Genomic DNA, 27256 nt, shown 5'->3' on the forward strand with positions numbered 1-27256 from the left:
TTCCCTTGGTATCTCTAATTTTCTTGAAGACAACTCTAGTCTTTCCCATTCTATTGTTTTCCTCTATTTCTTTGCATTGATCACTGAGGAAGGCTTTCTTTTCTTTCCTGGCTATTCTTTGGAACTGTGCATTCAAATGGGAATATCTGTCCTTTTCTCCTTTGCTTTTCACTTCCCTTCTTTTCACAGCTATTTGTAAGGCCTCCTCAGACAACCATTTTGCCTTTTTGCATTTCTTTTCCATGGGGATGGTCTTGATCCCTGTCTCCTGTACAATGTCGTGAACCTCCGTCCATAGTTCATCAGGCTCTCTGTCTATCAGATCTAGTCCCTTAAATCTATTTCTCACTTCCATTGTATAGTCATAAGGGATTTGATTTAGGTCATACCTGAATGGTCTATCGGTTATCCCTACTTTCTTCGGTTTAAGTCTGAATTTGGCAATAAAGAGTTCATGATCTTAGCCATAGTCAGCTCCTGGTCTTGTTTTTGCTGATTGTATACCCTGAAGATAGTATCAGAAAATTACTAGAGCTAATCAGTGAATTTAGCAAAGTCACTGGATACAAAATCAATACACAGAAATCACTTCATTCCTATATACTAACAATGAAAAATGAGAAAGCAATTAAGGAATCAATCTCATTCACCAGTGCAACAAAAAGAATAAAATATCTAGGAAGAAACTTACATAAGGAGACAAAAAATGTATACGGCAAATTATAAGACACTGATGAAAGAAAGGAATGATGACATGAACAGATGGAGAGATATTCCATGTTCCTGGATTGGAAGAATTAATACTGTGAAAATGACTATGCTACCAAATGCAATCTACAGATTCAATGCAGTCCCTATCAAAATACCAATGGCTTTTTCCCCACAGAACTAGAACAAATTTCACAATTCATATGGAAACACAAAAGACCCTGAATAGCCAAAGCAGTCTTGAAAAAGAAGCATGGAGCTGGAGGAATCAGCCTTCCTGACTTCAGATTATACAACAAAGCTACAGTCATCAAAACAGTATGATACTGGCACAAAACCATAGATACAGACAAATGTAACAAAATAGCGAGCCCAGAAATAACCCACGCACTTAAGGTTACCTTATTTTTGACAAAGGAGGCAAGAATATACAGTGAAGCAAAGATAACCTCTTCAATAAGTGGTGCTGGGAAAACTGGATAGTTACATGTAAAAGAATGAAATTAGAGCATTTCCTAACACCATACACAAAGAGAAACTCAAAATGGATTAAAGACCTAAATATAAGACCAGCAACTATAAAACTCTTAGAGGAAAACATAGGCAGAACACTCAATGACAGAAATCAAAGCAAGATCCTACAGTAATGGAAATAAAAACAAAGGTAAACAGCTGGGACCTGATTAAACTTAAAAGTTTTTGCACAGCAAAGGAAACTATAAACAAGGTGAAAAGACAACCCTCAGAATCAGAGACAATAATAGCAAATGAAACAACTGACAAAGGATTAATTTCCAAATATACAAACAACTCATATAATTCAATACCAGAAAAACAAATAATCCAATCAAAAAGTGGGGAAAAGACCTAAACAGGCATTTCTCCAAAGAAGACATATAGATGGCTAACAAACACATGAAAAGATGCTCAGCATCACTCATTATTCAGCTCACTCACTCAGTCATGTCCGACTCTTTGCGACCCCATGGACTGCAGCATGCCAGGCTTCCCTGTCCAGCACCAACTCCCAGAACTTGCTCAAACTCACACCCATCGAATTGGTGATGCCATCCAACCATCTCATCCTCTGTTGTCCCCTTCTCCTCAGGGTCTTTTCTAAGGATTCAGTTCTTTGCATCAGGTGGCCAAAGTATTGGAGCTTCAGCTTCAGCCTCAGCCCGTCCAATGAATATTCAGGACTTACTTCCTTTAGGATTGACTGGTTGGAACTCCTTGCAGTCCAAGGGCTCTCAATTAGAGTGCTCCAACACTGCAGTTCAAAAGCATCAGTTCTTCAGTGCTCAGCTTCTTTATGGTCCAACTCTCACATCCATACATGACTACTGGAAAAACCATAGATTTGACTATTGGGACCTTTGTCGGCAAAGTAACGTCTCTGCTTTTTAATATGCTCTCTAGGTTTGTCATAGCTTTTCTTCCAAGGAGCAAGCGTCTTTTAATATCATGGCTGCAGTCACCATCTGCAGTGATTTTGGAGCCCCCCCACATAAAGTCTCTCACTGTTTCCATTGTCACCCCATCTATTTGCCATGAAGTGATGGGACTTGATGCCATGATCTTAGTTTTTTCAATGTTGAGTTTTAAGCCAGCTCTTTTTACTCTCCTGTTTCATTTTCATCGAGGCTCTTTATTAGAGAAATGAAAATCAAAACTATAATGAGATCTTGCCTCACACCAGTCAGAATGCCCATCATTAAAAAGTTTACAAAAATAAATGCTGGAGAGGGTGTGGAGAAAAGGGAACCCTCTTGCACTGTTGGCAGGAATGTAAATTGATACAGCCACTATGGAAGACAGTATGGAGATTCCTTAAAAAACTAGCAATAAAACCACCATATGACCCAGCAATCCCACTCCTAGGCATATACCCTGAGGAAATCAAAATTGAAAAAGACACATGTACCCCAATGTTCATTGTAGTACTCTTTACAATAGCTAGAACATGGAAGCAACCTAGATGTCCATCAAAAGATGAATAAAGAAGCTGTGGTACATATATACAATGTAATATTACTCAGCCATAAAAAGGAATGCATTTAAGTCTATTCTAATGAGGTAGATGAACCTAGAGCCTATTATACCGAGCATAGTAAGTCAGAAAGAGAAAGATAAATATTGTATACTAACACATATATATGGAATCTAGAAAGATGGTACCAATGAATTTATTTGCAGGGCAGCAATGGAGAGACAGACATAGAGAACAGACTTATGGACATGGTGGGGTGGGAGGAGAGGGTGAGATGTATCGAGAGAGTAACATGGAAACTTACATTACCATATGTAAAATAGATAGCCAATGGCAATTTGCTATATAGCTTGGGGAACTCAAAGAAGTGCTCTGTATCAACCTAGAGGCGTGGGATGGGGAGGGAGATGGGAGGGATGTTCAAGAGGGAGGGGACAAATGTATACCTATGGCTGGTTCATGCTGATGTCTGGCAGAAAACAACAAAATTCTGTAAAGCAATTATACTTCAATTAAAAATAAGTAAAATTTATAAAACATTTTCAGAAGCATGAGGCCCACTATGCTCAGGAATAGGTGTAACATGGAGTTATGCTCAGGAATAGGTGTAACATGGAGTGAAAAGGGAAAGGGGTGATAGAGCAGATATTTAATCTGGCCTGCCTGAAACATTTGTCCTATTTGCAAGGTTCAGAAAAAGCGTTCAGTTAGGGATCCACATGTCTAAAAATATTTGAAATGTTCAAATCAAATGATAAACCATTAAATATGTTGTATCTTCTTCCACGACAAATGTAACTTCCTAATGACCTGAAAGGCCAGGTTGGGATTTAGAATTCTCAGACTCCTCTATGTTCTGCCCTGATGATGTGGGAAGAGCTGCCCTCCCTCCCCTCCCCCTGCCCATGCCCTGGCTCCTAGGCCAGGGCACATCCCGTTCTGGGCCTACAACCCCTCCTTGGGCCTGGGAGCACCCACCCCAGCAGTGAGTGTAGTCAGCCCTCCCCAGGACAGGTCTAAAGAGGAGCACATGGGCCCTGGAAGCAGGCTAGGGACTGTTCAGGGCTGCCAGGTACCTGGAGCATGGGCTAGCAAGGACACACCCCTTGTTCCCACGGGCTGGGCTCCTGGCCCTGGCGGGAGGGGTGTGGCTGGAAGAGGACCAAAGTGGCCCTCTAAAGCATAGAGCTCAAGACAGAGATACCTCTTGCCTGGGCCTGGAAGCAATACTGTTTTAACAACTAGCACTGCAGAAATACTAACAAATCAGAACCAGTTTGAAGGTCCTCAAATCCTACTAGTTGACCTGCCCTTTCAGTTGAAATAATGGTGACAGGGAGTGCTTTGCCTTCTGTCTCACCATGTGGTTCTAGCCATAAGGAATAATATAACACATTTTAAAATGTCAACACTGGTGACCAAAAAAAAAAAAAAAAAAAAGAGTTGTGGGGATCTTAAGTTTACTTCACTTTAATCGACATTAAATACTTACTAAGAGGAAAACTCATTGACTGGGGCTTTGGGAAAGAAAGATAAATAAAACCCTTAAAGGTCCCAGCCATTTAAAGGTTCAGTCCAGGGGTTGGTTTTGATGGAATAGGTGGATGTAGTGTGTGTATTTGCATGTGCACATAGAATATAAGACATGCCACCACAGAACATGACAGTAGGTTAACAGTTATCTACAAGGTCAGGAGCCAAGCCCGTGGGAACAAAGTATGCTCCAGCTAGACCATGTTTCAGATACCTAGGAAGACTTAAGTAAATGCAGAAATGAGCCTGTCTAGTCTCAAATCCCCAGGCCCTTCCCCTTCTCTGATCCTCCACTCTGGTCATCTACAACTTTATCTTTTTATTACCTTAAACAGAGTTCAAAGATTAAGTCCATTTTATCCCTTTTCTCTTTTTATTTTTACTTATTATGACATACTTCAGATCTGCACAAAATTATAAATACTACTATACTATAAACACTACTTACCCACCACCCAGTTTAAGAAATGTAAATTACAGATACAGTTGAAGCCCACTACATATCCCTCCCCAATAGGATCACTGTCCTTTTCTTTCCCCGAGAGGTAACCACCATCCTAAATGTGGTTTATCTTTCCATCACATGCCTTTCTGTATGCTTGCATATGCATACATCCTCACAGGCAACTCTATGTATCTACCATCCATTCCTGCTGAGTGAAGGTTCTCTTAAGACTTCATATACCTGGTATCATGTCTGTGACTTTCTGAAACTAGCTCTGTCCCTTTTTGGGTATTTCTCTGGTGCCATCCCCTATCCACAGCCTCTCTGTGTCTCAGCCCCTGTGAATCCTAATTTCCTCCCCAATCCAGCTCCTACTGTCCTATTCAATTTACCTCCAACAGACCCAAGGCAGTGAACAAAGGCTGGTCCCACCATAGGTGGGTCTCAACTTCGCCCCCTGTGGCTCTCAACCAGCGCTTCTCAAACCTTGGCTGCATCAGAATCCCCTGGAGGGCTTGTTAAAACAGACCGCTGGGCTCCACTCCCAGTTTCTGATTCACAGGTCTTGGGTGGAGCCTAAGAATTCATGGGTGATGCTAATAATGCTATTTTAAGGACCAAACTTTGAGAACCAGTGCTCCAAATCAGCGTCTGGGCTCAGGCTCAGCAGCACCATCTGGCCTCCAGGCAAACTGGACCATCCATCAGGTTTCCTTCAAAAGCACTCAGCAGTACTATGAAATACACATATAACACAAGTCATGTGTAATTTTAAGTGTTCTAGTGTGTGTGTGTGTGTGAAGTTGCTCAGTCGTGTCCGACTCTTTGCGACCCTATGGACTGTAGCCACATTTAAAAAAGTAAAGAGGGCACCCCTGGTGGTAAAGTGGTTAAGAATCCGCCTTGCAGTTCAGGGGACACAGGTTCAATCCCTTGTACAGGAAGATCCCACATGCTGAGGGGCAACTAAGCCCATGTGCTGCAACTCCTGAAGCCCATTTGCCCTAGAGCTCATGCTCCACAAGAGAAGCCACCTCAATGAGAAGCCTGTGCACTGTAACTAGAGAAAGCCCATGTGTGGCAATGAAGACCAGTGCTGCCAAAAGTAAAAATAAATTTTTAAAAAAGTAAAAAAAAACTGGAGACAGTAATTTTAATGCTATATTTATACTAGATTATAATTTCAACATGTAATTAGTTATTAATGAGACTTTACATTACTTTTTACATTTGTAGCACATCTCAACTCAGATTAGCCACATTTTGAATGTTCAGCAGCCACACATGGCTAGTGACTAGTAAACAAGTTCAGATCTAAAGCCTTGACTTCAATTTCAGTCTTTACAAAATTGTTTTAAAACAAGTGCTCAGGGCTGGTGCACTGGGAAGACCCAGAGGGATGGGATGGAGAGGGAGGTGGGAGGGAGGATCAGGATGGGGAACACACGTAAATCCATGGCTGATTCATGTCAATGTATGGCAAAAACCACTACAATATTGTAAAGTAATTAGCCTCCAACTAATAAAAATAAATGGAAAAAAAATACAAATTTTATTTTGGGCTGCAATAAAAGAATTTAAAACAGGCTTATCAAATGGTGGAATGTGATAGTTTCCAATGATGTAAAATGGCTTCTCATTTTTAAAGAGATTTAAATCAGGATTATTTATATACATAAATCTGTATTTCAGTTTATTACTTTAAAACTTATATTTGACAGCATTTGTTCTAGTTAAAACTATCTGTAAAAGATAAAAGCCAAAAAAAAAAGATAAAAGCCAATTAGATATTGGATTTTTTATTAGATATTATCAGTTGCTTTTTGGGTGATGAATTTTGGAATGAAATCAACATTAATAACATTCCCATGGGCTTCTGAAAAATCTAAAAATAGTGAAAAATGGATCCTTTCTTCTTTCTCTGTCTTCTTTCTAGTCTTCCAAACTGCAGGAAGAAATGAGAGAAAATGAACAATTAGACAGCATAAGCCAGCACCAGAGACTTTCTAAATCTAAGAAAACAGTCAGCCTTATGTATATCTGCTATCTGAGGGTTGTATCTCAACAAAGAGAGAAGAAAAACACATTTTCCTTTTGTAACCTGCACCCTGGATACTGGGTGCATGTACAACCTGATGGCTTCAATCATGTGATCCTACCAACCTTGTCTCCCTCTTGCCCAACACCATAAATGCTTTTTTTCCCCCTTCCTTTGAGAGGCTAGTCTGGGACTTAAATCACTCTACCTTAAAAGCCTGTACTCACTCCACAGATGATACTCCCTTACCCTCCTAGACCCTCTGTTTCCATATCTACCATATGAGAAAGAGGCTGTTATTATGAAACACAGCACTATGAAAATGAAGGAAAAAATGTTAATCATTAAAGACAAGATATACACCTTCACTACCAACTTAGTGATAAACAAGTCATACTGCCTGTTTCTTTTGTCTGTCACATAAAATATAAAAATCTACAACTGAACAAATGTTTAAGTATTAATCACTAAATGTGGTCCTACTTGAAATTCTGAACATTTTGCTATTTGTAAGTAGTTACATTCTAAAAGACGTCTTCTCTTAGTGCAGGAGACTGCACTTCTGTGGTCAAGAAATGAAGGCCAAACTAGTGCACAGCCCAGCTGCTGCTGCTTTTAGTCACTGTTTTCTAAAGAAATACTGGTCTTAGGTACCGATACATTTACAACTTGTTGGTAGTCTTACAGATAGAGGACAAAAGACCTCATAAGAACAAATGAGAAGCCATGAAGTATATTTCACTTCATGCTCTTTGTATTACTGGGTGCAGGAATGTTCTATAAACATTAGGTAAATTTGAGTTGTTGAACTAATTTTAAACAAACGTTTTCTTAATTTACTCAGAATTAAAAAGCAAAAACAAAACTGGTAAATGCCTGGGAACAGCTGGGTTATTTTCAAAGCTATACACCAATACCTGGACTTTCTGGGCCTGTCCTTTGCTGGGTCCAGATCCTTTTCTGGTTCTTCTTGTTTTTTGTTATACTCCTTTTCTTTCCCCTCACTTTTGGTGCCCTGAGCTGCTGCTTTGGAGTTCTCATCCTGGCATTCAGTTGTTTCTTGAGAGAAGAATAATAGACTTTGGGACCAGACATTCACAGAAAAAAAAAATCCCAACTCATAAGGAATAGCAAGATATCCAGTACTCTACCCTTAGGAGAAGCAGGAGGACAGAAGCAACTAAGAAAATAGTAACTGGGGGCCTTCCTTCTGGTGGATACAACACTTCCATGGCCCTCACTTTGCTGCTGCTTGATCATTTTCACAATCACATTATTTATTCTTTTCTAGTAGATCTGTCACCCTGTGCTACTGATTACTTCTGGTGAAGGATCAGAATCCTCTGAGTCTGATGCATTCTGGATGTTTTGGTCAGAACTTTCTTGCCAAAATATGTTTTGCCTCAATAACAAATTCTATGGGGAAGCTCATTAGTTCCTCAATCCCCTGAATATTTCATTTTGACCAAGTGTTCCTGTATGAGTTCATAATGTTTTGGGATCAACTTTCCAAGAATCTTGCCGTTTTAAAAAGCCATGAACCAAATATGAGGTATACCATTTGCTTGTTCTCTTCCATGTCCTCCCAAGCTCTCTCTCGAACACTTGCCTCCACTGACCTTCACCTATGGGCTCATAACTGGCACCAATCATCTCAGACCTCTTACCAGGGTTGGTAGAGGGCAGCTTATTTTCCCCCCAGACCAAAGAAGTTGTTATGGAGTTGGGCTTCCTCTGGCCTTCGATTCAAGGAGGCCCTGACTCCCGCTCCGCCCGCCCCCCCACCCCCACCCCGAGGTCCCCCGCTCTGAGCCTGCCCCCTCCTTGGGATCCCTGGTCCCCAGACCTGGCCTGCAGCTGCCAGTGTTTCCATCCACCCCAACCCCCAATCCACCCCTCCCCCACCCCTCGAAGGCTCACCCGCAGGCGCGGCTGGCTCCTGCGCCATTTCCCACAAGCTGGATTCCTCAGACTCCTCGGCGGCCGTCTCCCATAAAGAGGCCTCCTCGGCGGCCGTCTCCCATAAAGAGGCCTCCTCGGCGGCCGTCTCCCATAGAGAGGCCGCCTCGGCGGCCGTCTCCCATAAAGAGGCCGCCTCGGCTTCCTCGGCCTCCTGGGCTTCCTCCGCCGGCCCCGCCCCCGGTCCAACCGACGGCACCTGGACCTCGGGGAACCCGGCCATGGAGGCCGAGCTGTGATGAGACAAGCGCGGCCGGGTCCGGCGCCGGACCGGCACTTGGCCGTCAGGGGGCCGGACGAGGACGTGGTTGTTGTAGTAGAAACGGTTGAGCACTGAGTGCACCAGATCCACGAACGTTAAGCGGAAGCCGGACATGGGGAAGTGGCGCGCGTCCACCATGCGGCCCACGCCGCCCTCCTCCTCCTCTTCCTCCTCCTCCTCCTCCTCCTCTGCCGGCCCGATGTCTGAGTCCTCCTCAGCACTCCAGCCCTCCATGGCCGCCTCCCTCAGGCCTCCTGAGGCCCCCGCGACTCCACCCGCCTCGGCCTCAGGCATGGCGTCACCCCTGCGAGGCGCGGAGCTGCGGTCCACACCTTCGCGGGCTCCGGCCTGTGTCCCCGCCGCACCTGCTGGGCCTTCCTGCCTGCCAGGGCCCGGATCTCCATCCCCCGTGGTGGACATGGCAGCGGGCAGTTACCTCAGCTGGGCAGGCAACGACAGCAGTGGCGCAGGTGCTGGCACCCAAAATGGCTACCCTGAGCGGAGGCTGAGGGCAGTGAGAAGGAATGAGGCAGTCACTGAAGGGACCACAGAGGAGGCCCCACTACCGGGAGGGTAGGCGGCCAACACCGGAAGCGACCCCTGGAAGCTGGGCCTCAGGCAGTGGAGCCAGGCCACAGTCGAGGGGCGGGGCTAGAAGAGTAGACAGTATCACGCGCCCCCTTGTCACGAGCTCTGGACTCATTTGCTGACAAACAAAGATTGACGTGCTCTGTGTCCAATGAACGGCCAAGGCCCTTGGGTGTCAAATTGCTCACAATTGCCTACTTGCTCTTTGACGCCTTAGGGTTCTGACGTGTGTTGAGGTCTTTTAGGCTCCTGTCCTTTATGTGATTGTGCAGGAAATTATTTATGAAGGCATCCTGGGCCATGTGAACTGTGAGAAATTTCCCACCTGGGAATTTCCACCTGGTAATGGCTCATGTGAATAGAGACAGGGTCATAAAAATGTTGTATATCTCCTATGTTAGCAGTACTAAAAACTTCTCAAGAAGAGAAAGAGAATTTGGACGATTTAACTTGGTTAAAAATAGTTGAAAAAGAGTAGACAAATTGAAATGAATGCAGTCAGAACTGAACGTTGAAGAAGTGTTGAAGAAGTTAGAAGCTAGAAGGTGTATAATGAACCCAGACAAATTCACTTAAAGCTTTGAAGACTGAATAAAAAAGAGGTTTCTTTAAAAGATCAGGTCATCTCCTAAGAGCTAAGCATGACAGACATTAAAAGGGCCGTCTTCCTAGGATGTTTCAGAGGTAACAGTCCCAGACTTTTTATTGATCTCAAGATCCACTTAGTCCAGACCTCAAGTGTAATTTTGAAAATTACACAGAAATTAACTGCTTTTACAGTCATTCTGTAAAAAAAAAGTTTTGTAGCACTAAAGATATTTTTTGAAAAAGACAGCAAATTACATCTGGATGTTACATTTAGGGAAAATACTAATAAGTCTCATAATTGTAAAGAGGGATTTTTTTCCTTTCATTAATCCAACCAAATTTCAGTGTTTTTATTTTTCCTCTGTCTCACCTCAGGAATGGAGCATGGTGTTGCTGTAAATCATTGGTTTAAATTTGGAAGGCAATGTCAATAATCTCCAATCCAAAATTCTCATTATAAAGACAGCAAAAAAAAGGCAGAATCCCAATCTGAGGTCTGAGTTGGTTTAACATTTGCTGTCCTAAGTGATCTTGGAACAGTTACTTATCATTTCTAGGTCTCAGTTTTATCATCTGTATAGGTAGAGTTCAATCAAAATATGAGTTAGGTAGATGGAACAAGATAGAATTATATTTAGGATACTGAGCATTTGTTGAAAATGTTTTTTCAGTTTGATTTTGCCTTCTAAGTTGGTTAATGTTTCTAAGTATGTAGTTTTTCATTTTTATGTTGTAAAATCTAATGATATTTTCTTTTTTCTTGGTTTTAACATCATAAATTTGCAAATCTTTTCTCATCCAGAAATGAATTTTATACTTTCTTCTTTTTGGATATCTTCTGAATGTTTACATTTAACTCCTTAATTTGGAATCAATAATGACTCACAGTGTTAAGATTAAAATGTGAGTTGATTTTTAAACAGATCACCTATAATAACATTTGTTAAGTATTAATTCCCCTCTATAAGGATGTGTGGATTTCTGGGGTGGTGCTAGTGGTAACGAACCTGCCTGCCAATGCAGGAGATGTAAGAGACGCGGATTTGATCCCTGGGTTGGGAATATTCCGCGGAGGAGGGCATGGCAATCCATTCCAGTATTCTTGCCTGGAGAATTCTATGGACAGAGGAGCCTGGGGGGCTATAGTCCATAGGGTCACACAGAGTCGGACACAACTAAAGCAACTTAGCATGCACACACATAAGGATGTGTGGCCAAGTCGCCTTTAGCATTTTCTATAAAGATGGAAGAGATGCAAGAGAAACACACATTCTCCTAGAGTTTCAGGGCTGGAAAGGCCTTCAGATATAGAATCTAAGACCATTCTTTTTTAAATGGGGAAACTAAGGTTTAGAGCTGCTAACTGGCTCCCCCAAAGTCATGCCAGTTAGTCAAAGAGCCAGGACTAGGACCAATCTCCTGACCTTTAATCTGGAATTGAAACATACCTCACACATCAGCTTTGGCCATCTTATTTCCTATTGAACTTGTCATAGAACAGTGTCATAGAACATCAACATCAGACATGGTCACTCTGAGACCATATTGAAAGGAGACAAAACAGGACCAAAAACAAGGTAATACAGTACTAAATATCCCCCCATCTTGACTAAAATGAATGTCTACAACTTCTTTACCAATTACATCTTTATCCTGGTTCTAGTTTCCTCTTCCTACAGGTAAGATTTACTCAAATACCAATCAGAGAATTGCCTCAGCTACCTAAAGACATCTAATCTAGGGCAAACCCCTCTTTCCTTGAAGGCAAAACTTCCCCAAATTATTCAACCAAACCCCATCCTCTGTAACAGGTTCTTTCTGATGCTTGTTAAGACATCATGTGGTTCCCCCATGATGTGTGTTCTCCCTTACTGCAATGAATAGCAAACTGAGCTCACTCAACTACAGGCATGTTTTTGTGATCTTTGGCTGGAGGACACTGACGGTGTAAAACATTTCCATCTTTACACTGTAATGCATGAACTCAAACAAGTGAGTCAAAAGGCACTCAAAGTTTTTTCTCAGAAAAGGCTTCTCAGAGGAGGGAGGTGCTGGACCCAAAAGATGGGCAACAGGCCCGAACTAAGGACAATAAAGACAGGATGTTGTCTCTGTGTGGCCCTTGTTAAAATGCGCTTGTAAACCCCAGTGGGTCCCTGGCTGTAAAAAAGCCTGCGGCCTTCCCTGATGGCTCAGACAGTAAAGCATCTGTCTGCAGTGCGGGAGACCCGGGTTCGATCCCTGGGTTGGGAAGATCCCCTGGAGAAGGGAATGGCAACCCACTCCAGTACTCTTGCCTAGAAAATCCCATGGACAGAGGAGCCTAGTAGGCTACAGCCCATGGGGTTGCAAACAGTTGGACCTGGCTTCACTTTCACTTTCACTTTAGGAATAGGAAGGTCCATCTAGTCAAAGCTATGGTTTTTCCAGTAGTCATGTACGGATGTGAGAGTTGGACCATAAAGAAAGCTGAGCACCAAAGAATTGATGCTTTTGAACCTTGGTATTGGAGAAGACTCTTGAGAGTTGCTTGGACTGCAAGGAGATCAAACCAGTCAATCCTAAAGGGAATCAGTCCTGAATATTCATTGGAAGGACTGATGTTGAAGCTGAAACTCCAATACTTTGGCCACTTGATGTGAAGAACTGACTCATTGAAAAGACCCTGATGCTGGGAAAGTGAAGGCAGGAGGAGACGGGGACAACAGAGGATGAGATGGTTGGATGGCATCACCCACTCAATGGACATGAGTTTGAGTAAACTCCGGGAGTTGGTGATGGACAGGGAAGCCTGGTGTGCTGCGGTCTATGGGGTCACAAAAAGTTGGACACAAGTGAGTGACTGAACTGAACTGAGGGGTGGGAAAAGGAAGCAAATGTTTCTGGCCAGAGGGCAGATCTGGGTGATGTGATGGAAGTCCTGGGGTGAGGAAGGTGCTTAATTAGGGCACTCCCATTTCCTATCCCATGCTGTGACAGGACTGCCTCCACTCTTCTTTAGCAGAGAAGCACATACTCCCAGGTAGACAGGTCTCTCCCCCCGCCCCCCATAGAAGTTGTGACCCCATGGACTGTAGCCTACCAGGCTCTTCTGTCTATGGGATTTTTCGAGGCAAGACTACTGGAGTGGGTTGCCATTCCCTTCTCCAGGGGATCTTCCTGATCCAGGGATCGAATCTGGGTCTCCTATTTTTTACCATCTGAGCCACCAGGGAAGTCGCCCCACCCATGAAACCAGAGTATTAATGCTTTCTTTATTTCCTCCTATCTCTGTAAATTCTTTTTTCAGAACTTTCAACAAGACCATCACTATTCACTTTAGAGGAGATAGCATGTTACCAAACAAAGCAAACAAGATAAATCATACAAGTGTCTTTCCAGGTCTTGAAAAACTCGTCTGTCCACTTGAAGCTATAGGACAAACACTCCAGACCCTAGTCATTTAAGCATTCACTGAGCATATGTAAGCACCTACTATATACCTGGAATTATGTTAGGAATTGGGGACTCAGGTATCTAAGACCCATGGCTTGTTCTGGTTTATAATCTGGAGGGTTGGACAGACACTTGGGCAATGATGACACACTCCTTCAAATGCTGTGACAAGGATGAGCACAAAGTGCTAAAGAAGCATGGGAGAGTGGATGATTAGCTATGGCCGGTAGATGAAGGGGGTGGGCTGGTGCCTGGGAAAGTGCTCAAGAGGGGGCATTTCAGGGGCTCCTGAAGCTAGGAGTTCAAGTGGCAGTAAAAAGGCAGGGGGCAGGGAGGTTACTATAGGTAAAGGAAACAGCATGAACAGTGGCAAAGGTGTGTTGGTGTGTACCTAGCCACAGAGTAAAATGGCAGGAATGTAGAGCAGAGTGGTAGATGGGCCTTTAAAGTAGATAGGGCCATGAAAGCTCCAGTAAAGAGTTTGCCCTTTGCCCTGAAAAGGAGGTTGGCCTCCAAAGCAAAAAACCATTGAGATGGCGGTATAGTTAGCAGAAGAGTTTTGGTGCATTTAGGAATGAGTTGAGTCAAGAAAAGTTCTGCTAAGACCCTCCAAGGTCTTTTGGGCAAGTTTTAGTATCCCACACTTTTCTTCTTTATAAAAATAATACATATTCTTTGTACAACAGATTAATAAAACACATAAGACTAGAGAGGGAATTAAAAAACCACACATATCTTGCCCATACAAATGAACAAGATAATAATAGAAATATAAGCAAAAGACATGTATAGATAAATCATAGATAAGTACAAATGGTTTTTAAACATATGGACAATGGCTTTTGAACATATGGACATATGCTCAAACAATTCAAATTAAAATTATATTAAGGTAATGATAATCATTAGCATTTATTAAGTACTTATAGGTTGGGCACTATTTTAAACACATAGATTATTTTATTTACTCCTTGCAACAGCCTTATGATGTGAGTACTGTTATTATCCATCTTTTGCAAATAAGGAAACCAAAATACAGAGATGTTTAGCAACATTCTCAAGGATACACAGCCAGTATGGAACAGAGCCTGGATTAAGAAAATAAAAATCACCCTTAATTTCACTATCTAGAAAATGATCACTCTGCTATTTAGTAAATAGTTCAGTTTTATTTTTCCGAGTTGGCAAGAAACTATGATTGTTAATTCTTCTCTTTGATTAGAGAATCCCAGTCTCCAACCCTTATATAATAGGAAGTTGACTGTTGATTGCAAACAGATATTCTTGACCATGTTAAGTTTTCTGTCCCTTTGTTGTTAAAAGCTGTGTGGCTTAGGGTAAACTTTCCATATGGTCCTTGGTTTCATCTTAACAAAGAGAATAATTACCACCCCACAGGGTTTTTGTGAATATTTAACATGATAATATACAATGAACATTATCAGAATTACGGAGAAGGCAATGGCACCCCACTGCAGTACTCTTGCCTGGAAAATCCCACGGACGGAGGAGCCTGGTAGGCTGCGGTTCATGGTGTCGCTAAGAGTCAGACACGAATGAGCGACTTCACTTTCACTTTTCACTTTCATGAATTGGAGAAGGAAATGGCAACCCACTCCAGTCTTCTTGCCTGGAGAATCCCAGGGATAGGGGGAGGCTGATTGGCTGTCGCCTATGGGGTCGCAGAGTCAGACACGACTGAAGTGACTTAGCAGCAGCAGTGAGGTTTGTCCCGGTCTCCTCATCTTCTAAGCATACCCTTTTATTCAGAGGAAGCACAATTTTAATTTGGTCCTCTTGTCTACCCTCAATCAGTAAATGCTTGCCTTCTGTACAGAAGAAATGCCCCCTCCCCCACTTTTATGTTCTTAGTAATTTTCATGGGAATCTTCCTCCCAAATTGTCCTATGGCTGCCTCCTCTTTGGAATTCAGGTTTTAGTCAAAGAACACTCACAGGGGATCATCCCTGACTACAACTTGTCATCCACTGCCACCCCAAACACTTTTATATTACCACCCTTTCTATTTCCTTCATAGCTTTGAACTTTTCCCATTTAATAAACTTTATCTTTGTTTTTATTACTCCTATTCTCACTCCCCAGCCTCCCCGACCATCACCAAGAGTTAAGTGCCACAAAAGCAGGGCTTATTGTCTGTTTTCTTCACTATGTCCCCTAAACACCTAGAATGATATCTGGAACAGGGTAAATACTCAGATATTTATTTATTTATTTTAAAGATTTATTTATTTATGCCTGCACTGGGTCTTCATTGCTGCATGGGTTTTTCTGTAGTTGCAGCAAGCAGGGTCTACTCTCTAGTTGCAGGGTGCAGGCTTCTCATTGTGGTGGCTTCTCTTGTTGTGGAGCTTGGCTCTAGGCACGTGAGCTCAGTAGTGGCTCCTGGACTCTAGAACACAGGTTTCCTGGACCAGTAATTGAACCCACATCCCCTGCATTGGCAAGCAGATTCTTCACCCCTGAGCCGCCAAGGAGGCCCCTTAAACATTTGTTAAATGACTATAAACAACTTGCTTCCTCTATATTGGTTAATTGTACAAGTTACAAAGTCAAATGCTACTGTGTGTAGGATCATATTTATGAATTTGGGTAAGATTAAAGTTGAGCCTTGAATGTCAGTAAAAAAGTTTGGGTAATTTCTCTATATACCAGTACATCTCATATTGCCAAAGGGATGGTAAAAAAATCTGCCTGCAATGCCGGAGACTCAAGTTCAGTCGCTGGCTTGGGAAGATCCTCTGGAGGAGGAAATGGCAACCCACTCCAGTATTCTTGCAGGGAGAATCCCATGGACCGAGGAGCCTGCTGGGCTACAGTCCATGAGGTTGCAAAGAGTTGGACATGACTGAGTGATTAACACACACGCATAAGTATCTTTAGATTGAGGGGGACAAGTTCATAGAAAAAAAAATGTCTTTTAATTTGGCCATGAGAAGTACATAGAAGATGGCAGAGAATTGCATCAGTGTTAATGTTTGTTTGCTTTGTCGTTAGCTCATTCTAAATTTCAACTTTTGGAGGTCAGGGAGGTTACACATTGAATTGCTGTCTCTTTACATAATGTAAGTTAAAAGTCCTCTAAAATTTTCTTCCCCTACTTTGCCACGGGGTCTGAAATTGCCTATCTTAGCATCATTTCATAGGACCTTTCAGAGTAAGTACATTATAAGTTAACATGGTATCATATCCTACCTGAAAATACTATTACTTTTATATCATTAGCCAGGTATTACATTAAGGCAGGGTCTTGAGGAATTGGGACAGGAGTTTTGAGAGCAGATGAGTAGACGAATAAAGAAAAGATCTGGGGGCATGGGGTGCTCCCAGGGAAAGGAAGCCTATGTGGGGAGTGACAGTGACCCTGATTCCAGGTACTTGGAGATAATGGTGGAACTGAGGACAGCAGGGCCCACTGCTTGAGAGTTAACAGGATGTCCCTGAAAAAAGAGGTAAAGGATCCAGGGATGCAAGTCTTGTTCCACTTTCATAGCTTTGCCTCAGGTCAGCTTGTCTCCGGAGGTATTTGGTACGTTAAGACAGAAAGTTTCCATACAGTGAGGGTCTTGAGATGGGATGTAGGGAGGCTGCTTGTGAAGTATGCTATTGTAGCATATCAGAGAAGAAGTCTGTTAATGCCATCCTGAATGGGTATCTAAGTAACCTTAACTAATTGTAGAATAAGGCCTTCCCCCCAAACTCCCTTTCTCTGATTAACTACCTTTCACCCACTTTCTTACCCTAATTCTAGAGATTAGACCCATTTACACTTAAAGTCACACGTAAGACTATAGCAATATTAGTATGAGCATTAATAGAAACCTCCTTGGGGCCCAGGTAATCTCTGCTGAGTTTAAGAAATGAAACGATAGAAATGGAGTTGGAGGTCTGCACATCCTTTCCTCAAATAGTAACTGATGTTTGGTTTCATTCCCATGTACTTTGCCTACATTTATGGGAAATGAAAGAGGTTGTTAAATATATACTTATATCCCAAAGTACATAGCATTTTTGGCATGTTTTAAAACTTTATATAAATGGCATCACAGTATCTGTATTCTTCTGTCATTAGTTTTTGCCTTACACTTTTCTCTACGACCTCCATGAAATCATTATCCTCAGAGGGGTATGTGACTCAAGCTCCAAGGAGTTCTAGTCTCCTCTCCAGATGAGCCCTTGCTGTCCTGGTCACTTTACCCACAACACTTTTGAGCCAATGAATTAGGGTTGGTCTTACCTTGGATGGAGGTGGGCCTGTTCCTCTGTTGTCTTAGCCAAAGTGTAGGGCTGGGCTCACTTGCACTATGTGACCTCCTAGACTATTACACTGGGAGCCGCACTTTGAAAACCACTACTCTAGAGCATGAGACAGAGGATTGAGATGGTTGGATGGCATCACTGACTCGATGGACATGAGTTTGGGTAGGCTCCGGGAGTTGGTGATGGACAGGGAGGCCTGGCATGCTGCAGTCCATGGGGTCGCAAAGGATCAGACACGAATGAGCGACTGAACTGACTGACTGACTCTAGAGCAGGCATCCCCAACCTCCAGGATCTAGTGCCTCATGATCTGAGGTGGAGCTGATGTAATAATAATAGAAATCAAGTGCACAATAAATGTAATGCACTTGAATCATCCTGAAACCATCCCCCTCCTCCCTGGTCCGTGGAAAAATTGTCTTCCTTGAAACTTGTCCCTGGTGCCAAAAACGTGGGGGACCACAGCTCTAGAGCATCTTTTGCCCCTTGATATTTTAGCCTTCTTTCAACAAAATAATCTGATCCAAGTTTACCAAAAGGTGAAAAGGTAGCATTCCTCGCAGGTAGAGTGCTACAAAACTGCTCTGCTAAGTATAAAAGGAAGACAAGACTTTATTAACACCCCAGTGATGAATCACTTGTCTCTAAATTTCTTTTAATTTAACCATCAATGCAAAGGTCCTCAAATAAGCTGACAGTTATTGAAGGTGGCTTTACTGGAACCCTTAACCATGCACATGGTTAGGTTAAAAATGCATTGTGTACTAGTGAGTACAAGAGACTACATTTCTACTGCACAATGATGAAGGCATCAGTCATGCAAGCTAATTTGAAAACTACTTCAATTGGTTTCTCAGGAAGGCTTTCTAAACCACTCTTTTTAAGGATTCTGATATTTTACAGCTGTAGGCGTATACCTATGACAAAAGTACTTCACAAGAACCAAACTATGGATGTTCAAGGATGCAGTAAACTATGTATCTGGCAGAAAAGTGGAGACCATTAAAATTCTAAGGAGAAAGCACTGGTTTTAAAACCTTTTAAAAGCTGCTTATTTAGCTACCTAGAATTTTTTTTTTTTTTAAAAAGAAGGTATAAGCAGTGCAGAGTATGTTTAAGCTATTCTCTAATGATATATAACGCCCTTGGCTCACTGCAGCTTGCACTCAACAAAGTCGTGTTTATTTTAGGGTTCTTCTTCCACTTCTGGTTAATTATTTTCTTCCTCTTGCTTTGCTTCTTCTCTCTTGATTCTTTGCCTGTGTCATAGTCATCGTTCTGTGTGTCTTGTCCTTTTGAGTATAATACTGATCTTGTACACTCATGAAGGAACTGCAGTTGATCTTCAGGAATTTTACCTGTACCAACCCCACTTAGTATTCTAAATTTAGGAATTTCCAGAGTACAAAAGTAGCAGAAGTATGAGTCCTTGAAAGTTTTTTTGTACTCTATTCTAGAAGGTCCATTTCCTTTGCTGTCCTGTTCCTTAATGCATTCTGAGTGACATTCTATTTCCAATGTATTTAGCACCCAATGCAGCATATACCTTGTGGTCCATGAGAAAAGAAGGATCAAAATCATCCAGGTGTGACTTTATTAGATATGTTTTAGTCAACACCTCATTTGATAAATAGTCACTGGATGTAGAGAAATTCAACTGTGAAATTTGTAGGTTCTCCAGCATCTGAGAACTTGTGAACAAGTATTTCAGGTGCTCTAAAATAGGCTCATCGACTTTCTGAATCACATTTCTGAGCAATTCTGCATTCTTCAAAATTTTCATGCCAAGATAAAGAATTCTTTCAGGGTGGCTCTTACCTTCAGATTTTTCCTCAATTTTTGTCTTTTTAATTTCCTCAACAACTGCCTCCGCAATACCTGGTTTCCATTTATTTTCGTCATCTGTAAGCTCATAAGATGATTTTGTATCTCTTATCATACAGGTTGATAGAGGCATACTTTCTCTCAGTATCATGAATTACTTTATGAGGTTTAGATTTTGTTTTTGCCTGTTCTAACTGGAATTTTCTGAAGGCATTAAGTTGCTTAATGATATTAATCAAGTCCTGAAAACAGTTTATACATGCTACAACTGAAGCACCACATCTTTCTTGGGAAACCTGAGGAATTTGCCTCCCCTCAACAGTTTTTTCTTTCTTCCTGTTCTCAACAGCATAGTGGCCCCCTCAATTGTGGCACACTCCAGTCTCCGTGCCACAGGCTCTGTGACAGAAAACAGAGTCTCCTGGGCACAGCTTGAGGGTCTTTTGCTTTCCCACCTCAGGGCTTTTATCTTCCTCTGGTGAACTACGAGGCCAAGTTGCTCAAGTGTCCTCCATCATCTCATTAAGACAGGCAGGCCAGGAGGGTGTGAGTGGGGAAAGATGGTGGGCAGCCCGAGGCACCATCATCTTTCTGGCCCTTTGAGGTGGGATCCCTCCTCTGACCTTCAGGAGCTGCCTCCCCCAAATCAAGGTAAATGTTTAAGGTCTTCAACCCTCCCTTGGACATGACTGCCACCTTCCCCTTTTCCCCTTCCATCCTTCACAGCACAGGCTCTGGTTGGGCCAGTGGAGCTGGTTTTATGTCACTTTCATCAAACATAAAACATCCTCAATAGCTCTGGCTGGGAAGTGGGGGCAGAGGTGACAGCAAACAGCGAAGGTGGCCTCAGTGGTGCTGCTGGGGCCAGGGGCGTGTGGGGCCAGGGGGCTGCTGGGGTGAGAGGGCTGCCAGGGAGGGTGCTGGGCTTTGGCCTAGGCGACAGCCGCCCCTGCTGGGTGACTAGGATTAGGCAAGGATGGCGAGGAGCAGAGCCCCTTCCCGGGATGGAAAGTCTGGTGGCCTCAACACAGGGCAGGACCTCACTGTCAGGCTAGGAGATTCCCTCCATGTCAGCTGGCCTTGAACTGGCTGAAATCTGACCAAGGTCAGGGCAAATTGAAGGGGAGCATCCAGGTTCAGGGAAGGTTGGCCCCTGCTGTTCCCTCCAGCATGTTTCTCCAACTGGTCCTGGGGGCCTCTAAGCCTGAGAGAATTTGCCGCAAAAAGGTGATTGAAAGACCATCTCTTCCTTGTCCCTCCCAGTGCCCCCTCTCCACTTGGCTTTTTTTGAAGAGAAGCTCATTGGTCCTCTAAGCAAACCCCAGGAAGAAGGCCTGGTTTAGGAGTACCAGCATGCCATATGCAAATGAATGCAGACAGGTAGCTTTTAACATACACTAGGTGTAAATTCCACCAAGGGGGAGGGGCATTTATTCCCACTATTACAAACTGCAATCAGACTTTTCCTTTGTATACCACTCTTTGGTCCTAGGTTAAGAATAATGTGGTTTTGTGCTAAATGGCCTGGAGGTCAATGCTCAGACATTCAGGAAAATGTCTTGAAGGGACCTTAGACATCTTGGAATCCCGTGGTTTTCCAAACTTTGGTGCACACAGGAAGCACCTAGAGGGCTTGTGGGACCACAGATTGCTGGGCCCCATCCCAGAGATCAGGATTCTGGATCTGGGGAGACCTGAGAGTTTGCATTGCCAAGGACTTCTCGCGGGAGGTTCACACTGCTGGTCTGGGCACTGCACTTGGAGAACCACGGGTCTAATCCAACCTCTTCATTTCATAAATGGATCAGCTGAGTCAGGACCCCAGCTGGGTTCCAGAATTGGCGTTAACGCTTACCAGGTGTCATGACTTTGCAATCTCATTTATCTGTTCTGGGCCTGCATTTTCTCATCTACAAAATTAGGTAAGAACCTCGGTCATGCCTACCCCAGGTTCAGTTTGCAGGTGACTGCTATTGGGTAGTCACTCAGGCTTTTCGTAGCAGCCCTCTGGTTTGGTGCAGCGCTGTCACGTGGTTGTCAGGTCTGAGAGCTTACACAGCTTCCCTCTGGTTCCTGGGTCAGGTTTAAGCCCTGGCTTTCCTGTGTGGAGGACTGAGAGAGGAAGATGCTATCAAGTTGAGGGGTAAGACATAAAGCTTTGTTCTTTTGTTGTGGTTTTCTCATTTTGCATTTGCCTCTTATGTTTGCTTACATTTCTAAGTGTATTGGTTTTCTTTTTTCATGTAGAAAGTTTCCCAATGTTTTCCTTTTCTGTTTCTTTCATATCCTTTGAATTTAAAAATTCTTTATCATCTGATAAGCTATTCAGAGCTATAGAACAACAAAAATCAAGTCGCTCAGTCGTGTCTGACTCTGCAACTCCATGGACTGCAGCCTACCAGGCTCCTCCATCCATGGGATTTTCCAGGCAAGAATACCGGAGTGGGTTGCCATTTCCTTCTCCAGATATTTCCTTCCCATTTTCCCGGTGATTTTACCATGTATACCCTTATCCCTCTGAAGTTATGAAGTTTGGATTTTGGTAGGCATTTTTCTTTCTCTTTATCCCCAAACACCCAGTTCTGTTTGTTGAGTATTCCCTTTCCTCTCCCTGGTTGTTTTTCTGTGCAGTCTCTAACATTTCTGGTTAATATAGAATAGGTGGCAGTGAGATGATGTTGTTGTTGTTTTTGGTCCAAGGCGCCCCCCCACCCTTTTTTTTAAAATTTAGCGAAGCCGAGACCCAGAGCCGGTAACTGGTTTTCCACAGGTGGTGCTATTTAATTGGGAAGCCATGACTGAAACCAAGATCCATGACTTCTCTTGTGAATTTGAGATAGGTCTGCTGCTTTTCTATACAACTTGAGGGCTGGGGATTGACTAATGTCTCTTCATTTTTTGGTCCTGTGGGAATATAGCCTATACAGTTCAGTCTTCTAGTAGTACAGAAGATGTTAATGACCTTATTATTTTAATTATTTATTTATTTGGCTGTATCGGGTCTTAGTTGTGGTACATGGGATTTAGTTCCCTGACTAGGGATGGAGCCCAGGCCCCCTGCATTAGCAGCATGGAGTCTTAGCCACTGGAGCACTAGGGAAGTCCCCCAAAGACCTTATTTTTAATGTGACACCTCCTGAATTTTAAGTTTCTATTTCGGCCAAACAATAGTACGCTTTCAGGCCACATGGAACCATTGGTGGTTAACTTTTGACCTTTTTTAAAAAAGTATTTTTAGTACTGGTATGTGATTTGTAGTTTGATTTCTTTTCCATCATTTAGCTAATATCAGAAGAGAAGCATTTCCTCATTCCTTTTCTTTCTCTTTCTTCTCCTCCAAACAATCTAGCAGAGCAGCTTGTGTTAGTGTTCCTGGAAGAGATCAGCTGAATTAGATTATCTGAATTAGCTTATCACATTAATATAATTTCTGATGTGTGTGTCTGTGTGATCTTAGTCCCTCAGTCATGTCTGACTCTTTGTGATCTCCTGGATTGTAGCCCACCAGGCTCCTCTGTCCATGGGGTTTTCCAGAATACTGGAGTGGGTTGCCATTTCCTACTCTAGGGGATCTTCCCAACCCAGGGATCCAACTCAGGTCTCTTCTGTCTCCTCCATTGGAAGGTGGATTATTTACCACTGCGCCATATGGGAAGCCCACCATTTCTCATAGTTCGCTGATATTGACTTGAATTTTAGTGTAGGATTAGACTGATATATGGCAGGTTACTATTCACTAAAGTTGCTGTAGTGATGAAAATCCATGGCCCATAACTGACTTAGTGAGATAATGAAGATACAAGTGTGCTGGATTTTTAAAGAAAACCAACAGTAATTGCATACTAGTGACTCTTCCTTTCATTCACCTTTTCCTTAACCCAGAGATAGCCCTGGCTGAGCTTTCAGTATCCATCCCATAGCAGTTTAACAAAAATCTTGAATCCTCTGACTTCTTGCCTGAATTTCTGTTTCCTAACAAATGTGCTATTCATATTTAGACAGTGGTTCATTGATGTACTATTTAATTAGGAAATGCCTAATGGATGTTTGAGGGAGAACTAAGATTTTACAATATGGAGAATAAAAACATCAAACATTTAAGGGGTGGTATGGCTTTTTGTATTGGAAGATGAAGGTTATTGTGAAAGTGTTGTCCTTGGTTATGCCATTTGGCCTTTCATAAATGGCTCAGATGGTAAAGAATCCATCTGCAATGCAGGAAACCTGGGTTCGATTCCTGGGTTGGGAAGATCCCCCAGAGGAGGGCATGGCAACCCACTCCTGTATTCTTGCCTGGAGAATCCCCATGGACAGAGAAGCCTAGCGGGCTACAGTCCATGAGGTTGCATAGAGTCAGACACGACTGAGTGACAAAGTATAGCAAAATGGTACAGAATTTGGTGATAAGATGAATATGAAAACCTAATCTATTTCTCTTCAACTCTCTTGCTTCCTCCTCAGTTCAGGCTTTAGGGATCGCTCACCATGATTATTGCAATATCCTCATAACTAATCTCCCTGCTTCCAGCATTACTATTAACATCTTTCAGTCTGATTTCAATACAGCAGTCGAGAGAGATCCTGTTAATTCATAGATCATGTCCAAACCCTTTTTGCACTACCCTCCATATCATGTGAAGTAAAACCCAAGTAATTCCAATAGCCATATAGAGCCCTCCATGATCTGGACCCTCATTACTTCTCATTATTCTGTTCGAGCTACACTGTCTGTGCCCATACAAACTAGGCATTTTCTTCCTCAGAACTTGGAATGCCTAACTTTTTGAGAGTTCTTTTCATTATTCTTCATTGCTTGGTAGAACCTTGAGACTTTTGGGGTAGAGAGACTTTGGCTTACTGAAGCTCCAAAAGTGAGATCTCACTATTCAGAAAAGTGGTGGGGGGCTTCCCTGGTAGTTCAATGGTTAAGAGTCCATGTTTCCAATGCAGGGGGCTCGGGTTCAATCCCTGGTCGGGGAGCTAAGATCCCATATGCCCTGCCATGTCCCCTCCCCCCCAAAAAAAATTTCGAAAAAGGGGCAGTGTGAAACAATACAAAAAGTTCCCCAAATGTCCTACACTTATGGTAGATTACTTTCATTAATCAGTAGTCATCACAATCCATTCCTTTTGCATAGTTAGTGCATAAAAATTTACCTATAGTTTCACAAACTCTCTCCTTTTAAGATTGGTGTTGGGTGACAGTACCTAGTAATAAAGGCTGCTTTGCATTGAGCTCTGTAAGACCTGATTTTGCCTAAGTTGTGTCAAAATTTGCATTAGAGTTCAGAATTCTACAGTGTTTGAAGTTAATATAGATGTTGTTTAGGTCACATTAGTTAATAAATATATAAACACATATCTGTCTCTTTAATTCTGAAAGGGCATTAATTAAATCACTAACAATAATCCAGATAAACTAGGAAGAAATATGGATTAATTGCAAAATGTGATCTCATGGATTCTTCAAAAGGTCAAACTTGGTCCCATGGCTGATGTATTTTTTCTGAAAATGTGAACACCACATAATTTGTAAAAATAAGTTACATAGGGCTGGCAGTATTTGAAAGTTAGATTTCCGGACTTTTACAAGCTTTGGCAAAATAATGAAGTAATATTGCCCTTTAAATTTTTTTAACCAGGTCTTGCCTTTACCTATTTATCTTGAAAGACAGAGTGGTCTTTAGGGAAGAGAATGTAAATTGCTCAGGAGAAACCTGCAACACCAAGAGTTTTGGTCCGCATAGTTAGAATGTGGATGAGTTTCCTGCTGTTGTATACTGAAAGGTATTATTTTTGGTGCCCTATACTGTTAGGCAAATTTCAGGCCTGTGAGGAAAAGAGCAAAGCAAATGTTGCCAGTGGGAGAGATGAAATTCTTGCTGCATTTTCTTTTTTTTCTTCCCTGGGGTGACCAGTAACCATCCAACAATTGTAGTTTCCTAAGAGCTTGGATGATCCAGAAAGAGAAACATTGCCATAGGCTGCTTTTCTAAATCAGTTGTGGATAAGAATCAACCAAGGTACTTGTTAAAAATAGATTTCTAGTATCAGAATTGTTGGAGATAAATGCTGAGCATCTGCACTTTATAAAGTGGTACAGGTCATTTTGATGTATAGTTTGAGAACCATTGTTTAGAATTTAAGGTTACGATGTTTATAAGTCAGGTGAACTTCAGTCCATATTCAAGTTTTGACATATACTAACTATACTTAGAATCCAATCTTCCTTCTGTTATCATACCCTTCCAGTCCCATACTATCCTGTGTCATAATCACCTCTCAATTACATATGCTTAGTTAGATAGGTGTCTAGTTTCTTCTTTCTAGTGTATAGAAAAGTCTTTTTATTAGACCAAGTTATAGCAAAGAAAAACATTTCCATCAACTTAAATAAGTTCATTTTCATTAATGTGTCCAAAGATTACTGGATCAGGACTGCCAGAGTGGCTTTTCTTCACACAGTCTTTCAAGGAATTAGATTCCTTCCATCATATTGCCCCACCATCTTCTAGGGTATAGTCCTTGTCTACATGGTTGAAGGTGGTTCACCTTCAAGATCATGTTCCTGATTTCAAGAAAGGGAAAGAAAGTGTATAGGCGTATCTTGTTTTATTGTGCTTCACAGATACTGAATTTTTTACAAAAATTTTAAAAAATACCATTAAAGTAGAATATTATGTTCATTTCAGGTGTATTACATAGTGATTTTACATTTGTATACATTTGTACACATTATGAAATGATCTAGTAATTATCTCTTTCCATACAAAGTTATTACAGTATTATTGATTGTATTCCTTATGCTGTATATTACATCACTGTGGCTTATTTATTTCATAACTGGATGTTTATACCTCTTAATCCCCTTCATCTGTTTCGCCTCGCAACCCCTCCGAACTGGCAACCACCTCTTTGTTCTCTATATTCATGAGTCTGTTTTTGTTTTTTTAGATTCGACATATATACATAGATCACATGTTACCTGTCTTTCTCTGACTTATTTCAGTTAGCAAAATATCCTTTATATCTATTCATGTTGCAAATGGCAAGATTTCATTTTTTTATGGCTGAGTAAAATTCCATTGTGTGTGTGTGTGTATATATGTGTGTGTGTGCTAAGTTGCTTCAGTCATGTCCAACTGTTTGCAACCCTATGGACTGTAGCCCGCTAGGCTCCTCTGTCCATGGGATTCTCCAGGCACCAGTACTGGAGTGAGTTGTCATGCCCTCCTCCAGGGGATCTTCCTGACTCAGGGATCAAACCCTTGTCTTTTATGTCTCCTGTGTTGTCAGGCAGATTCTTTACCACTAGTGCCACCTGGGAAGCCCATATATAATACACACACACACCCCCCCACATCTTCTTTATCCATTCAACTATTGATGGACACTTAGGTTGCTTCATTATTTTGGCTATTGTAAATGACACTGCAATTGATATCTTTTCAAAATACTGTTTTTCTCATGTTTGGGTTAATACTCAGAAAAGAAATTGGTGGGTCATACGGTGGTTCTAGTTTCAATTTTTTGAGAAACTTTCATGCTGTTTACTGTAGTGAATGTACAAATATATGATCCCACCCACAGGATTCCCTTTTCTCCACA

At 42.1% G+C, this 27256-nt stretch overlaps 1 protein-coding gene across 1 annotated transcript; it reads right to left on the bottom strand.

The window, feature by feature from the left end:
- Window positions 1-6608: 6608 nt before the first annotated feature.
- LOC133052571 (cancer/testis antigen 47A-like) lies at window positions 6609-9355 on the bottom strand. Its single transcript, XM_061137530.1, has 3 exons — window positions 8635-9355; window positions 7632-7773; window positions 6609-6621 (listed from the first exon to the last, which is right to left on the bottom strand). The coding sequence occupies exons 1-3, from the start codon at window positions 9353-9355 to the stop codon at window positions 6609-6611; spliced, it is 876 nt and encodes a 291-aa protein (XP_060993513.1).
- Window positions 9356-27256: the final 17901 nt, after the last annotated feature.

The sequence above is a fragment of the Dama dama genome, chromosome X (assembly GCF_033118175.1).
Source record: "Dama dama isolate Ldn47 chromosome X, ASM3311817v1, whole genome shotgun sequence".
NCBI classification, from domain to species: Eukaryota; Metazoa; Chordata; class Mammalia; order Artiodactyla; family Cervidae; genus Dama; species Dama dama.

Bases quoted from the DNA above. Each gene is read 5' to 3' on its own strand.
- LOC133052571 (XM_061137530.1), bottom strand. From the start codon at position 9,355: ATGTCCACCACGGGGGATGGAGATCCGGGCCCTGGCAGGCAGGAAGGC. The intron at 7,774-8,634 runs GTGAGCCTTCGA...TCTTCTCTCAAG, and splicing joins GGAGCCAGCCGCGCCTGCGG to AAACAACTGAATGCCAGGAT.